The following is a 17697-nucleotide window of genomic DNA, read 5'->3' on the forward strand; positions in this document are numbered from 1 at the left end:
GAGGCTCGGCCGGCTGGGCCAATCCCAGCGCGGCCCTGGCTGTATGACGGACGGCTGCTTCCCTTCGGCAGGAAGGCGGAGTCAAAATACAGTGCAAAGTGCCCCGTTTTAGATAAACGCAGCACACTATTTTCAAATGTTCTCTTAGGTAAGGAGTTGTGTACTTTTTTCCCTGTTTGGTCCCAACTAGTGAGATTAATTATCTTTGCATGGGCATCTAATTCCTCAGATTCATCGTTTTAATTGCATGCTTTGCATTACGAATGGCACGGGCATACTTTCTGAAACCAGCAGACACTCTCAACGACGGCTTCCGAACGGACACACGGAGAGGGGGGGCGGGAACGGACACACGGGTAGCGGGAGGGAGCCTCCCCTAGCCCCAGCAAACAAAGCACTCACCAAAACAGAAGCCTTTTCGGTGACTCGACCATGTCGGACCTGATTCGGGGGCGTTCCCGGCTTTCGGCTGACGTCGCGTGACGTCGGCAAAAGCCAAAGAATCTCGGGAACGCCCCCGAATCTGGTCCGGCATTGACGGACAGGCCCCTCGTCCAATGGCTAGGCTCCATTTATGGAGCCAGCCAATGAATGACGAGGGCCGACCCAAACCCACACTACAGTTCTCATTAGGTTTTCGCCTGCGCGAAAAAGATGCGCAGAGCGCATCTTTTCGCCAGGCAAAACCTAAAAAGGAGAGAAAATAGAAGGCCTAGAGGTTAAAAAGCCAGGTCTTTAAGCTCTTCCTGAACTGAAGCAAATTAGAGGTGCTACGTAAAACCATCGGAAGCGAATTCCAAAGCTGAGGGGCCTTGAAGCTAAATCCTAATCCGCACGTTATTCCCTAGAAACTCATAAAAGGTGCCATTTATCGTGAACTGGGAATTAGTCTGTAGTTAGATAGTGTCCTGGCTGTGGGAGTGTCAAGATCCTCCAGAGATCGCGAGCTTGACTGAAAGATAAGCCGGGGTACTGGTCATAATAGCTGCGCAAATAACACCCAGGGGCCTATTTACGAGAATTTCATGCAGTGCAGCAAGTCACGTTGCTGTGCTGCACTACATGACAGAGAAAGGGCAGGAAAGCACTGTATTTATAGCAATACTGCACATTCCTGCCTTTTCCCCCATGCAGGCGCCCTTTTGGCAGCCTAGCATCAAAGCAGGTACCCTTGCACCATGGTGCCTGTGTTGCATGCAGGATTGTTTATGTGCAGGAAGGGACCCCTTCTTGCATAAAAAACAACCGGGAGAGGCATATTCCTCTTTTACTACAGAATGCAGTACACATAAAAAGTCATGAGAGCTGCGTGGGAACACTCATGCACGCCTATGGAACACCTTCCCAAGGCAGAGTAAGGCAAAAGAGCGATTTGCACTGTGTTGCCTTACTCCAGATTTATGGAGCCACAAATAGTGGCCTTGTGGGGAGTCATAAATTCCATGTAAGGTTTGCGTCTCTCTTGCACCACGTAGTGTGATGCAAGAGCGAAGCAAATCGGTTCATTAATAGGCCCCCATTGTGTGCTTTTAAATGTTTCCAAAGACTTTATGCTTCTTCCTTATGAAGGGCTTGAGTCTCACATGCAGCCCATCGTGTTATTGCTCTATACCACTTAGCTTTCACAGAACTGTGTTTGTTTTCCAGTGTAAGGTGATGTTTCTCTTTCATAATAAGCGGGCATGGTCCAAAAATGTTATGCCCTTCTCGTCTATTTTGGGGTGCATGTCTGTGTCCAGGACAATATTCTCAATTGTATTTAAGTCTTTCATCCCCACCCTCTGTCAGTACCTCCGTGACCTCCTGCAAATGTAGTACCACTTCTGAGCGCAGCCATATCATATGTTTAAACTCAGCCTGCTCCCCCCGCTTTAGAGACAGTTTGTGTGTGCTGCTTCACACATCCTATCAATCACTAGGAGGGTCATGCATGCCCTATGCAATACACTGTACTGGATGTACTTGAATCTAGCATTCCAAGATACCTCTTCCTAGATCCATTTCCCACTTATCTATTAATGATTCCAATGTAGTTTCTGCTGCCTCAGCAATGCTCATACAGCCATGTGTTTTGTTTCCTCCTGTTTCTCATAGAATTATTGTTTCTACAAATTAGTGCATTAGTGGCTCTAAATCCGCTATCCTCCATATGTGCCATATCTCTGTGATCATTGTTCTGTATCACAATTCACATTTGGGGAGTCCAAACTGCGTCTAGGTTCATAAACACAACAAATGAACCCCCTCCCCATATACGACAAATATTGGGGTGATTCATGCCAATTCCCTACAAATCTATTATCTGAATGACTGAGAATCCAGGCCATCCAGTAGACCTAAAAGGGGGCATATGGTTTGTCCCAACACGTTCTTTGTAATGCTCCTTCTCATAGAGACTTCTAAACACAAATATTTCACCTTGTGAATTTTCCCCAGGCTTCAGAGTGAATCTGGAGGTTTTCGTAGCAATTCTCTTGCATGTCAGTAGGTGGTATTGTGTGGCTCTGCATCTGGTTCGTCCGCTCTGGAGGTGACATCCGGGCCACTATATCTGTGCCACCTCCGTGTGCTAAGGTCAGTTCCTTTCTGTCTGTGCCTACCGACGTGGATCCAGAGTTTCTCTAATCCTGTTACTTCTGGCAAAGATTTGTTCTTCAAATTGACTTCAGGTTGCAGGTAATGTCACCCCTAAGTCTACAGGTTTTTAACTATACCCACAGATGTAGGTGACAGACACCCATGATGTTTGTCTATGGTGGCTCGGCTCCAAGCAAGACTCTGGGTTGTGTCCGTGCTGCACCAAGATGAACAAGATGGCCATCCACAACTGGAAACCATAACTTGCCATCATGGAACCCTGTAAGTTAAAGAAGCACTCCTAGTTGAAGTAGAGTGCTTGTTTCCAAGATTGGTCATCATAAAAATTGCAGAGTCACGCAAAAAGAGGAGCTCCTGGCTGTTCGAAGTGAAGACGAACTATGCCCTCAAATAATTTAAAGAGAGTAAGGCTACAGCCAGCTCTCTGGAGTTGGCTCAGCTGAGTTGGCAATTCTCTCAACAGCAACTGAAACTGTGGAAGGTGGGTACCAACAGGGACAAATACAATATGTTCCATATAGTTAAATCAAACAAGGTTAGCGCTGGAAAGAAAATTGATAAAAAAAGGTTTTTGCATCCATTGTGTTACTCTCGTGACGCAAACACGCCATAAAATCTTAGGGGCATATCACCAACAACCGGCGATAATTATCGCCATCTATCGCTTGTTTTCATCGCAGAGATAGCACGCTATCAGCGATGCTTATCGCCAGAGCGATAAAAACAACCGAGTTAGCTGCCAAATGTGCAATTATCGCTGGGATAGGAGAGGGCATACTTAGCCATGATATCCACCTTCTATTGGATATCACGGCTAAGTCAGATGAAAAGCAGGTGTAAGGAAAGTAGCGATAACCGAGGTTAGCGCAACTTTTCTTATCGCTCTGCAGGTTAGTGTGAGGCTTGATAATAGGAGAAATGTCGCTTAGCCACATTTCTCCCATTATTCTGGGGAGGAACGCCCACATTGCATCTCATTGGAGATGCAAAGCTGGGCGTTAAGGGAAAGGGCGCTGAGGCAAGGATTCACGCGATAGCGTGACCTTGCTAATAGGGCTATACAATTATAATTGTCTTGCTGATATGCTCCTTAGTAAACTGACCCCTCTGTTCTTTGATTCACAGGGTTTATGTAATCCCCTATCTCATCATCAGTTGTAGCATCCTACCCTATCCCGGATACATGGGAATGATCACGCCACACATGGAACTTAGTATTACACATCTTTCTTCCTCCTTGTGTGACTGTTAACTGAACATTCAACATCACAAATTGTATTACCCACACCCACGTCACTGTTCTACGAAGTGCGTCAGTAACCAAAAGGGTCCCATCATCTCTAACTCACAAGACACTATAGCACCTAGGCCTCCAGGGATAAAAAAACTTCTTAACCACTCCCTCTGCAGCCACCGCAACACACCCATTGGTGGCTCAAAATTGCCCAGTAGGATATTGCTTCACTTTTCACCTCCCTGTATGGAGGAGCACCATGTCCGATCAAAGGTGCTCCAAATCGTGCCCCATGGATTCTCTATCATTCCACTCTTACCACCCAGACACACCATCACCCCCACAACAACCTCTAAAGGATTACTTGTCCATACTCCACAGAGAAGTTCGGGTTCTCTTAGCCAAGTAAGCAATAGAGAGGGTTCCTACATCAGAGATAGAGACTGGTTGTTAATCCTGTTATTACGGGTGCCAAAAAAAGATGGAGGCCTTTGCTCCCATTCTCTATCTGCACCCTCTGAACTTCTTCCAACAGAAAGACAAGTTCAAGATGCTTACCCTGGCTCAAGTTTTGTCTGTCCTGATTCTAAGAGACTGGAGGGTAGCATTGGACTTGCAGAACGCATATTTTCACATTACAGTCCTTCAGTCCCACGGATGTTACCTACGGTTTCAGGCAGGCCACAAGCACTGTCAGTTCTCCGTGCTCCCCTTTGGCCTTAACAGTGCACCTTGGGTGTTCACAAAAGTGATGGTGGCAGTTGCAGCGCATCTGTCGAGGTTGGGGATACCAGCCTTTTCATACCTCAATGAACATAGACGTTTTAAGGCGTGGGCAAAGTGGGCTCTGGCCCAGGGCCCCAGGCTTTTAGTGGGCCAGAATCAGCACCGTTTTCCTCACACTCCTGCCCGGATGACCATGAATGATTATTCTCAATACCATTTTTTTTAAAATTATTTTTCATGCGAGTAATGTGTGGGAGTCTATTACAGACTTTTGGTGAGAAATGTTGTGTTTGATCTTTACCACCATGCATCATCCATAAAAAAAATTGCTTTCAGATCAAACCAGGATCTCACTTCAACAGATTATTTGCAGTAATATTAGTGAGGTGCTGCTGTGTTACAATATTGAAAACACGCATCACTATCCCTAAATATTAGATGGAAACACATTTAGGGTATCATTTATGAGGTCCTACCAGCACTTTTGCGCCCGTGGAACATCACTTTTTTTTACCTTCCGGTGGCGCAATGTGCTACCACATATTTATAAGGCCACATACAGCCACTTTACATGGCATTATAAATATGTGCCCACTTTCACGTAGAAAACTTCATGAAAGGGGCGTTCCATGGGTGTTGTTGTGGGTGTTCCCACACAACACCCATGGAACCTGACGCATTCCCGGATTTAAAAGAAATCACGAACCTGTGAATGCGTCAGAACCTAATGCCACTCCAGGGGTGACATAAGGGAGGCACAACGAAGAGAAATGACCTTTCTCTCCGCGCTTTTCTTTTTCTTTGTGTGCTGCATCCTGGACAAAATCAATCAGCCCCGAAATGCAGGTAAACTTGCATCATGGTGCAAAGGTGCCTGCGTTGGCGCACGGCAGCCCAGTGTGCGCCGGCACTGGGTTAAAGGACAGGAATGCGCCGTATCACATAGAGATGGCACAGTCCAGCCCTTTTCTTTTACCATAGGGCATTGGAGCAGGAAGGCCTGCGGTGCTGCCCTACGACAAAAGCCCATAAATGATGCCCTTAGAATTTAAACAAGTCTGCCAATGCAGTGTCAGCGACCTAGCCAAAGAGGGCATGAAAGCTGAAAAACAAGGGCCCCAAAAATAAATTTGGTCCAGGGCTCCCAAAATCCTTAAGATATCCTGGTCAATGACTTGCTGCTGCATCATTGCTGGGTACGGGAGACCATATGGGAGAGGTTGACATCAGAGGACCCTAGTCTCCAGCTGAGGTTCACCGGCCATATCAACTTGTTGGAGCTGTTTAAAATCCTTGCAAAAACTAATAACCAACAGGCTACAGCCCTTGCTTCCCCTCATAGCAAGTTATGGCCATTCGGGATTTATTCCTGGGTGGTCGACATCTCATTTGCGGACTGTATTCTCGGTGCTGCACTACCTACACCCTGATGTGCAAGTCGCGGAGGTATTCCTTGATGCCACTAAGGTGTCGATACATTAGAGTGGCCATATTTATTTGCTATACTAGGTCGCATGGGATTTAGCCCACTCTTCATAAACCGTATCCGGCTGCTATACATTATGGCCACTGCTCGGATTAGGGTGAACGGCCTGCTATCGGAACCCTTCCCCATAGCGCGAGGCACCAAGCAGGGGTGCCCCCTCTCTCCTTTGCTTTTTGCGATAGCGATGGATCCCCTGGCAGCACGTATCAGACAACACCACACGGCTTGGGAATAGGATTCAGCACCAGAAGCCTTCTCATTTCGCTCTATGCGACTTTAAACATCATCGATCCTGCGGTGAACCTAGACCCCATTTTAAAGGAATTTATATGTTTTGGGGGCCTGGACTGTGTCTTTATTAACTGTGATGTTTCTAATGACAGATAACACACTTCAAGTGACCTCTGAGTTTCCTTTGAAGTAGGAGGCTGAGGCGGTCAAATACTTGGGCGTTTGGGTAAGTCGCGACACGCTGGAGGTGTGGAATTTAAATTATGGTCGTGCCGTCAAATGGTGGGAGGAGAAGGTTAGAATATGGTCTAAACTCCCGTTATCCTTGGCAGGGAAAATTGCACTAGCTAAAATGGTCATTTTACCGAAGTTTCTGTATTTATTTGTTAATCCAATTCCCCTTACACAGCATTTTTTCAAGTCCTTGAGATCGCAGTTGGTTTCCCTGGTGTGGGCAAACAGGCAGGCCAGAGTATCATGGGATTTGCTGACGCTCCCGCTGAAGCAGGGGTGGTTGGGTGCTCCGGATATGCAACTATATGCCCTTTGTGCACATGCCCAATTCCTACATTATTGGGTTCACCAGACACCTTTCCAACCCCCATGTACAGTTGAAACTGACGTCGTGGCACCTGTCCCCCTCAAGGTGGCATTGTATCAGTCATTTCGACGGCCACACAGCGATATAGATAACTACGAGACACTGCGATGGGCATGGGACGAGTTGCGCAAGAGGGCGGACATTCTGATACTATATGCCCCTTCCATCTCCTTGGCCCACAATCCCATGTTGCATTGCGTTCAGGATGGAATTGGCAAGAAAATGATGCAGAAGATGAACCTCCACACGTTCGCTGACCTGTATCCGGAGAACACGTTCAGGTACCCCCCCAGTCGCAACCGAGGATCAGGGAGTCCCATTTGCCGAACTGTTCCTATATCATAAGCTGTGCGCTGCCTGCCACGCCCTCTGCGATGGTTTCCCAGGGGCCCCACCGTCCCTGTCCACATTGGGGAACCTGCTGCGCTCCATCACCCCGCAAACTTATTACATGTCTTTACACACACACGCAAAACACTGCCCAGTTAGTGAGACCTAGAGCTCTCCAGTGGTGGAATGATGAGCTCCCTGTTCTGTTAACTGAGGATCAATAGGACTTTAGCTGTGTTCAGCTTACTGAACTTTCCCCTAGCTATAGACTCTGCTTGATTCATTTCAAATACCTCCACAGGCTTTAAAGGACGCCTGTTGGTTTGCACCGCATGGGCCTCAGGGATGGTGATAGTTGCTGGCACTGTGGGTTCACTCCAGCCTCCTTTCTACATATGGCATGGGACTGCCCAAAGCTTGCCACATTCTGGCCCACAATTTTCACATCAGTGAATCAAATCATTGGAACAACACTTTCCCCTTTCCCCATGCTGGGCCTACTGAGCTATGTAAAAGACACGCCAGTTAAGATGCGCAAATTACATGCACTTCTCCTGCTCTTTACTAAACGTCAAGTTGCAGTGCATTGGGGTCGGAGAAGGGTGCCTTCTGTGGGGGGTTGGGTGAATCAGATGTTACATATGGTCATATACAATTGAATACTTTCTGGGAACTCATGCCTCCTACCTCACGAACATGTGATATCTGGGAACCATTTATTGTTTGGGCTCGAGAGAAGCAGGGCACTAATGAGGAAGCACAGACGGGGGAAACTCATGTAAGTGATTCGCTGTGACTTGGCAGTGGTTTCTTTTTTTTTTTCCCTCTTTCTTTCTTTTTTCCCTTGTTTTTATCAAATCCCTGGAGATCGGCACGAATGATCAGTCACATCTAACGAATTTTGGACCCTGAATATAACTTTTTGTTATGCTTATTCCTACCGGACATTAGAATACGGTTGTGAATAGCTATGCTCCTATTAGGTGTGGGCGAGTGGGACACATGTAGAAAACTGTCTTGCAATGTATTAACTGTGATGATTTCAAATCCTGACATGTATTGATAATATGCTGGCTTCTTGAGTTGTATGTTTTGAATCATTGCCAATAAATAAAATATAAAAAGAAAAAAAAAAATTGTTGGAGGTGCGAGTGATTTACTTGGCCCTAAAGGCGTTCCTTCTAGCCATCAAGGGGTAACAGGTACAAGTTCTCACAGACAATATGACCACCATGTAGTACTGCAGTAATGAGGTAGTAGGCAGTCCTGGGTCCTGTGCCAGGAGTATCCACATTTCTGGAAGTGGCTAAATGCACAGGGCATTTCCCCGATTTCCCAATACCTGCCAGGATCTCTCAAATCCAGGGCAGACAAACTCAGCCTACAATGCCTAGCAGATCACGAATGGCAGTTCCACTAAGAGGTGGCACGGAGCATTTTCCAACAATAGGAACAACCCTGGCTCAATCTAGTCATCACTTCAGAGAACATGCTGTGACAGTTTGCATACTGGAGTTATGAAGGTAGTTCTGCCTCAGAGATGCCTTTTACCCCTCCAGCTCGTACCCAAAGTGCTGAAAAAGATCAAGAGAAACAGGGCGGGTCGGTCTAGTGGCTTTGGACTGTTTGAGAAGCACGTGTCCTCCAATACGACTGCCCCTTCTAACAAACCTCCTGTTACAACAGCAGGGCAGAGTTTTACACCCGAGCATACAAAACCTGCACCTTCATACCTGGAGATTGAATGGCAACAGTCAATAGCTTTTGATCTTACCCTCTAGGTCAGAGGTCTTCAAACTTTTGTAGGTTGAGCCACCTAGCTGAATTGTTTTAGATGTCGGGCCCTCCTACCACCGGACACATTTCTGGAATCTGGTACACTCCCCCATTTCCTCCTCCTCTGTGAAATCCCTCAGTACCACTCACCAACAATGCACCTCATCTCTCTATAGCACCTTTCTGACAAACATTGCTATCCATTCTTTGTAGCAGGCACATTAACCCTCTGCGCTGTGTGGGAGGCAGGAGTGCCCATGTGAGTGCACGGTGAGGGATGCAACAGTGTTAGAGTACTTGCAAACTCAGCACCCCCAGAAGCCAGCTCCCAGGTGCGGTGGCACTGGTCGCACCACCCAAGAGCCAGCCTTGGCTGCAGCAGTCTGGGCTGAGGCACAATGGGGTGGGGGGCTAAAGCCCTTTTAGCCCTATGGGTGTTGCGCACCTGATGGTGTCCTACGGCTCCATGAGGCAGCACAGGTCGAAGGGGCACTGAGACCGAAGCACAGACAACATCACACATGTAGGACATCACCTTCGAATGTGCAATACATTGTGGGAATGGCATGTAAACCAATGTTTAGGGTACATTTCACAACAAGAGTCCATGGGTGTTGCTGTCCCTCTGTCCTATACTGAAGGAAGATGTGCGATAACTGAAAGCAAGACCTAAACCAACTGTGTCACTTTGACTCTCCTCCCCTTTTCTCCTAGTATTTCTCAGGTGCAGGCTTACTTAAGTATGAAAGTCGTACGGGTAGAATAAACAGAAAAGGTTATAGAAACCTGAGCCAGAAGCAGTGGAAAGGAAAGGGATCTCTGTGATTGTCTAATTATTCCTGTAGAGAAGGCTATTGACTTAATGTTCTGATAAATTTTGAAACTACTGCAATTCGGGTGGCGCAGGTGTAGCACAGTGGACGCTACCGCAGATTTGATCTCCCTATTTACATATTGTATTCAGTGATGGTGTCTTGTCACCTTTTGGCACTTTAGAGCACTTTAAGATAATGCTAGAATAGAAAAAAATGCAAACTGAGATGGAACTAGGGAAATGTAGACATTCATAGAAGCAAACCGTGCATGGCGTGTGGAAGGTGGAAGAAGAGGACATGCATTGCAGTATAATCAGTGGAACTCCAGGGTGTGGTTTATATAAAGTGCCCTGCTGGAATTTAAGTGGTTAAAATCTAAAGTCCAAGCTCTCTCAGTGAAGAATTCATAATTATAAATTGGGCACAAACACTGTTTTTTGCAGATTCTTAAGTTATCGCAGCCCTGGAATGAGGCTATAAACAGGGGCATTGATACCACAGGAGATGCCTGTGTAATAGCGAAACGTTCACTCCATTCTGGGAAAAGCTGAGAGCTAACCATCCCAGGACGGGGTTAATTCCTAGAGCTGAAATGTTCCTTGCTTTCGGTTTCATAACAGCGGTTTCATAACAGCTGAGACTCTTTGAATTCTACTGCAGCTGAAGCATTTCAGCTCTAGGAATTAACACAGTTTTGGGAGATTAGCTCTTCAAAATAAACAAAAGCATGGGCACATCGGGCCCCAGCGATTTCCCCTCCCCCTACAGCCCTCCGTTACCGCCGAACCCCCGGGCTAATTAGCTGCTGCTCTGGAGGGACAGTGGAAAACAAAGGTAAGAGTGTAGGGTGGAGTGCACGCCCCCCCTGAGAGCGTGTTGCGCCCCCCCTTCCCCCGGGGGGCGTGCACCACAGATTGAAGAACTCAGCTCTAGGTGATTGGTATCATCCTAGCAACCAGGTGTCCAGCTACTAAATCTATTTACGTAGGATGCTGGGAGAGGTATGTTGTCTGAAGTTCCTCCAGAGATTTCCATCCCCTTCATGCACAGCAATTGATGTTCTTCTGTTTAGTATGTCCTTAGCCAAGCTAGGCCTTGCTGTGTGGTGGTGGTTAAAGGTTACCTTTAGGCCTTCTTACATTTATAGGATCATCTATCCTTCTACAAGTCACCTGTTGTGATGCGTATTTTGAAGGGACTGATCAACATGCTCCTGCCAACACCGTTTATGATGCCGCAGTCAGACTTTAATTTGGTACTCACTTCTCTAATGTGCACTCCCTTCAAACCCATGAACAGCTCCCCTCTTCATCTACTAACCATCAAGGTTGTATTTCTCATCCCCATAACATTAGACAGGCGAGTGAGTGAACTCCAGACATTTTCTGTGGTACCATCATACAAATCTTTCTTTCCTGAGAAATTAGACAACTGGACAAAAGCTTTATTCCTGCCCATAGGGCAGTCCATCCTCTGGTGGCTTTTTATGCACTGCCTAATCCTTCCAAAGAAGATCAGTTCTATTGTCTCAAACCTAAGAGGGCCTCCAGCTTTTTATGTGATCAGAGCAGAGAATACAAAACATGACCAACTTTTCGTCATTTTCTCTGGAGCTAGGAAAAGCAAAGCAGTGCAAACCAGAATCATCACTTGATGGATTGAGTTATGCATCAAGACCTGCTATGGACTGGCTACAAAGCAACACCCTGAAGGCTTCAATGCTCACTCCACCAGAGTGAAGGTTGCTACAACTGCATGAGTGTGTGGTGTGCCAGTTCGCTATGACACCGTAACTCCATACGTTAATTAAGCACTACTGCCCCCATAGTAAGGTCCAGCAGGAGGGTCAGTTTGTCTGAACTGCCCAGCAGGATTTTATGCAAGCCTCAGCTTCGCTCCGATCCTCAAACATTTGACCCGACGGCAAATCCCTTACAGGGGTGTCATCTCACAGTAGATATTTGCCTCACTAGATTTCCCTGTGCAAGGTATGGTTGTTATGGTCACCAAATTAATTAATGGCCCCAGCACACAGAGAAAAATCCCTGAATGTCATGGCAATCTATGTGTTCCCTTTCAAAAACAAACATCCACTTAGGAGGTTCTTTGATTTAATACATTGCTGAATGGTTGAAACAAACATGAAGCTGGGGCAACAAAGTTCTCACTGCCTTCAGTGCAAGTACTGGATTAGCAATAATTAAGGACCTTTAAATCCGGTGGGCTGTCTTCTGCTGAGAAGCAGAAGCCATAGCCTCCACCCTCCTGGCATGTCTATCACTCCAACTTAAATGATACCTTAACTCTGTAGATGACATATACTCCGGTTCAGGGATGTTGGTTAAATTGGAAAATCTTACCGCATCTGTGTCTGGGTCTTTATATGTTCACGCATTAGCGACAAATGCAAGTGACCTAACAAACAAGATACAAACATTCGAATCTAGGTGGTGGGATTCACTGCTTAAGTGAACTGCCTGCTTTCAAGAAAGCCTTTAAACAAATTGGATTGTGCAGAATGCCAGGCTTGTATACATCTGAGCCAAAGTGTGTCATTAAGAAAAAAAAGATCCACTCAAAGAGTGCTGCCGTCCAGAAGAGAACCGTGTAGGTTGGGAAGTATCCCCACCTAGTGAGACTCACAGGGGCGACAGAAGTAGTTTCCCAAATTATTGTTCAAACTTGTGAGATGGTCTAGCCACAGGATCACCAAATGCTGCATGTCATAGAATACCATGCTGGGTCTAGAGGATGTAACATACTGTTGTCCAGAGCTGGTGCTACAGCAAGACAATATAATGCATCCAACCAAGGCATCACTGGCAAGGCTGTGCCAGACTCCACCTGGAAGTATGAAGTACGGCATCACTCAGTGGCGGCTGCCACGGAATGGAGGTGGTGATGCAGAGGGGAGGGATAAAAAAAAACAACTAAAAAATAAACCTACCTTCTTCACCAAGGCATTTCTCTCCTCCGTCCTCACTCTGCAGCACCGGAAGCACCCAGGCTCCCGGACTCTCTCACCCAATCACGAAGCTGCATGAGTAGCATCATGATTGGTCTGAGTGGTCTGTTTGGTCACTCAGGCAGTACCTGGGAGGCTGAGCATGTTCTTCACCAGGCTGTGCAACACAGCCCAGTGCAGAACATGTTAAGTGCGCATGACTGTTTGGCCACCCCCAGAGGGCCGGAGAAGCCGTCATGCGCACATAAGGAGTGCAAGCCACTCCTGCCCCCTCTGACAGCGGGTAGCCCCACCTGCACCTAACATGGTATTGAGTGGCACAGAAAAATAAAATGATAACTTCTTGTTATTTTCATTTTCTTTTGCACTGTTCAACGAGTAGTGGGGCAATGCTCATCTGCCTCAGCAGAAGAGCCGCCACTGGCATTACTGCTAATGCAAGGTCAGCTAAATGGGACTTTCTTAAGTGCCAAAATTCTTTGTGGTGGTACTTCTGTAGTCGCCTGATCAAAACAGTATTTTGGACCACAGGGCTGAGGAAAATAAGAACTAAGTAAAACACTTGCTGGTTACTGCAAGAAAGAACTCTAAGATGGCCACAACATGTATCCTTGCTACAACCAAAGAACATTGCAAAAAACACAGTTGATGGACAGAATGTAGAACAATGTCATACATTCACCCCAGTACAAGGATCTGGGCCTAAATCCATCGTTTTTTTGCACTCCACACCACCCTGGGTTAGACACTGGCTATATGCAAATCAGCTCTGACCCTGTGCCTCATGGGAACAGTCCAGTCAGAACTACCAAGCCATGTCTTTCCCAGACCGGAATCAAGCATCCAAGGACCGGTTTCTGGCTATCAGCCTTCATTCAGCCTGGATAGCTTGACTCCAGTGGTGTGGAGAGCCTGGGACTCACGTCTGAGCATAACCAGCCCACTCGGGGTGAAAATTGCAAAAAACACAGTTGATGGACAGAATGTAGAACAATGTCATACATTCACCCCAGTACAAGGATCAGGACCTAAATCCATCGTTTTTTTGCACTCCACACCACCCTGGGCTAGACACTGGCTATATGCAAATCAGCTCTGACCCTGTGCCTCATGGGAACAGTCCAGTCCGAACTACCAAGCCATGTCTTTCCCAGACCAGAATCAAGCATCCAAGGACCGGTTTGTGGCTATCAGCCTTCATCAGCCTGGATAGCTTGACTCCAGTGGTGTGGAGAGCCTGGGACTCACGTCTGAGCATACCCAGCCCACTCGGGGTGAAAATTGCAAAAAACACAGTTGATGGACAGAATGTAGAACAAAGAACAAGCACAAGCTGGTCTTCAGGTGGCCCATTTTGAAAGTACTTCATAATTATGAGACCTAAACAGGCAGGCTGAATGGAACTCACAGCAAAAGCTTCTCTTCACTTGCCCACCGCTATAGGAAGTCTGCTTCTTGCAGCTAACTCTGCATCTTCATTTTACTGAGCAGTTGCACCAACTAATGGTCCTAAGATTTCTTGTGTGGTTGCCACATACAGTGAAGCTGGGCGGCTTTTTGAACAAACCCATCAACAGGAATTGGTCTTAAAAGACTTCCTTGTCGGACTTGGTGACTGATGGGAAGCAGAGTCAAGAGTTGCATTGCCCAGAATTTGTTGGTGAAGGGTGACCACGTCTACCACAGTGCAAACCAATTAATTAATTCCCTTAAGAGTCGTTCCAATAGCTGGAAGATACACATTTCCAAAGATCCCCTGATAAGCCATGTATCTGCGTATAAATAAATATGTTTATTTCCCTGTGCAGCTGGGCCACATCAGATTTTGGCCCAGATTTAGCAAAGGTTTGTGTTGTCCTTAAGTTAGATTTACTATGCCACGCAGAGCCACCATGTGAGGCTCTGAATGGCATGGTAAATCTGGAGTAAAGCAAGGTAGCACAAGTGGCTGCCTTGGGTTACTCTGCGTGGGGATGGTGTTCCATGTGTGGAGTTTGGGTCTTCCCTTCCCTCCACCCATGCTTTTTGGCGCATTCCCAGATTTACTAAGACTAGTAAACCTGGGACTGGGTTAAAATGCTATGCCTTTCCAGGTGAAGCGTAATGAGGACAAATAGGTTTATTTCTCCTTGTTATTTCCTCTTTCTACGTGTGCTGCACAATACCTCTGGGGACTGTTTTTGTGCAGGGAGGTGTCTCTTCCTGCACAAATATAATCCTAGCTGTAACGCAGGCACCCTTGCACCTTGGTGCGAGGGTGCATGGCAGCCACAGGTGCAGGGCAGACTGAAAGCAGGAATGTGCTATATGTTGGTAATTATGGTGCATTCCTACTCTCCCCATTTGATGCAGCGTAGGAAGATGTCTTGCTGTATTGCTCTGCATAAAATGTTAGTAAATTTGGACCTCAAGGAATAGGTGATCTACCTACCTCAAGATGAAGAAGAAAACGTTGAATTAGATATGAATGTCTTTTATTCTAAGTTTTTCTTTATTTTTCCAAAGTGAGTAATTCCAATACTTACAGAATGTAATATGCTGAGACCTTCCAGCAGAGAGGTTTCACTAATCTTACAACAGTAGTGTATATCACTCCAAAATCAGCACAAAATATATAGGGGCAGATCTACAAGAAAGTGCTGCAGCACGGGAACGCATGCCTTTTGGCTGCGCCACGCTGCAGCACTTCCTAAGCACAGGAATGCAACATATTTACAACAATATGTCACATTCCTGTGCTCTCCCATGCGCCAGCCAGACACCCTTGCACCATGGAGCAAGAATGCCTGCATCATGGGGAGATTGTTTTTGTGCCGGAAGGGGCACCTTCCTGCACAAAAACAATCACTACAGGCATGTTCCTCTTTCAATGCGTGCTGTAGAATGCAGCACGCTTTGGAAGAGGAAAAACGAGGAGAAATAAAAACATTTCTCCTCGTTGCGCCTCGCTACGCATTTCCAGATTTGCGATTGCTCGTAAATCTGGAAATATGTATTGTTCCATGGGTGTTGCGTGGGAACACCCACAGCAACACCCATGGAACGCCCCTTCCACGCAAAGTGCAGGAGAGGAAAAGTCACGCAGGGTGGCTTTACCCCTCCTTGTAAATATTGAGAAGTGAAATGCGCCTCCAGTATGTCACAAAAAGTGACGTACTGGTGGCACAGGGGTGTTGTAAATCTGCCCCATAGTTGGCAACATCTGTTTAACAGTTTATGAAAATGCGTACTTTTGCTATCAAGTCCAAATCTTTTATGGTGGAATCATAAATTTAAAAACACAAACCAAAACCTTCCCATTTTCATGCAGTTTTTCATATAAATATGGATTTACAGCATTTGACGCATAATCCTTCATTTGCTTCATAATTTTCAACATTGTGTCAGCTCAAACGGATCAAACGTTTTTTAAAAGGAGTGTCACATATGGTGCAACTCCGTGGCAAGCACTTTTGCAAAGGATATGTGGTCAGCTTTCAGTTACTGGTTGCTGCCTTCGAGTGTTAAAGCGGTTCTAATGAGGTGAAATGTTTGCCCATAGAGTACTGATATGGGTTAAAATTACAATATGGTGAAATAATACCGCTACAGAATATGGCGCATTTCACACCTTTTCAGCTGAACAGCTAAGGATTAAGTACTGTTTTCAGTACAAGGTAGATGCAGCAGTTCCCCACTCAACAACTCACTCCATTTTGAGTGACCCAGATAATGATTGCAACGCCAACTTAACAAATTTTTATATTTCATGCATTTGTACCTATTTAACCGCTGCCCTCCTCAGACAACCTATATTTTAAGAAAGGGCATAATGCATAAGAAAATATTTTGGTTCTTATTTTCATATACGCACCCATCATGTCCTTGGTGGTCATCAGGGTTGTAAATATTCGAGCTGCAAATCAAGGAAAGAATTACAATTATTATGTATACACCACACAAAAGATCATGAAATAAATCCCCTTAGGGCATGTATGTGCGCAAAATGTGCACACATGCATATTACAGAGGTGCAACAGGGTGTCCTTTTGGCACTCTTGCAACCTTGAAATTACATTCTCAATTTGCGATTCTCCAATTGGTAATCACAAATTGAGAATGTCTTCCCAGTCCTTCCTATGGGCCTCCTAGCCCATAGGAATGAATGGGAAGGTATTCCTTATTTGCAAATCTCAATTTCCGATTCGCAAATAAGGAATATGTAGGATTCGCAAATTTTTTAGCAAATCCTACATACATTGCATTTTGTGATTCTCTAATTGCAATTCGCTAAAAACCGCAATTAGAGAACCGCAATACTCTTTTTTGATACGTATGGCCCCTAGTGCGGAAACCTCAACAAGAAAGCCCCCAAAACGCAGATGTTAGCACACCTACCAACACGACACTAACGGTACAGGATACTATGATGAAATAATCACATTTAGCCCCATTCCCCACTCCATACAACCCCCACAACAATCCCACCTTTAGGCCAGCAGTAGACCTGGAAATGTTGGTAAGTGAAACGAAGAGAACTAGCTTCATATTTTGAACATGCGCCATAAGGGTATGGTTCTGACATGCAAACAAATATATAAACTTGAGGAAGCACAGAGATTCAACTATGATCAGCTCTGAGGATGGGTGATGGATCCAATAATCAAGGGGGCAGCCACCTGTGACCTGGCACCTTCTTAAGAATTGTGAAATTAGGAGGGAGCACAAGAGGGACAATACTGGTCCTATATAATTTTTTAATGAAGGCCTTCTCCTGCGCGCCAGGCACATAAGCTGCACTGGTAAAATAAAAAGGACTTGGGATGGGAAATAGAAGAAACCTAGTGGAAACACTTGTAGTGAGACATCACAAAAAAACTCACATAGTATCCTAGATCGGGAGCACATTGCAAAGTAAGCAGTGAATGCTATGCATACCCAGCGAAATTTAATACG

The 17697-nt window shown here is 45.9% G+C and overlaps 1 protein-coding gene across 1 annotated transcript in view; it reads right to left on the reverse strand.

Annotated features, from left to right (window-relative positions):
- Positions 1-17697, reverse strand: part of SLC66A3 (solute carrier family 66 member 3) — an 89997-nt gene that overhangs the window by 5773 nt on the left and 66527 nt on the right. Inside the window, exon 6 of the mRNA XM_078647800.1 lies at positions 16616-16657. Within this exon, the coding sequence (XP_078503926.1) occupies positions 16616-16657 (42 nt within the window). The remainder of the gene's footprint in view (positions 1-16615; positions 16658-17697) is intronic.

This window comes from Lissotriton helveticus, chromosome 6, assembly GCF_964261635.1.
Source record: "Lissotriton helveticus chromosome 6, aLisHel1.1, whole genome shotgun sequence".
NCBI lineage: Eukaryota > Metazoa > Chordata > Amphibia > Caudata > Salamandridae > Lissotriton > Lissotriton helveticus.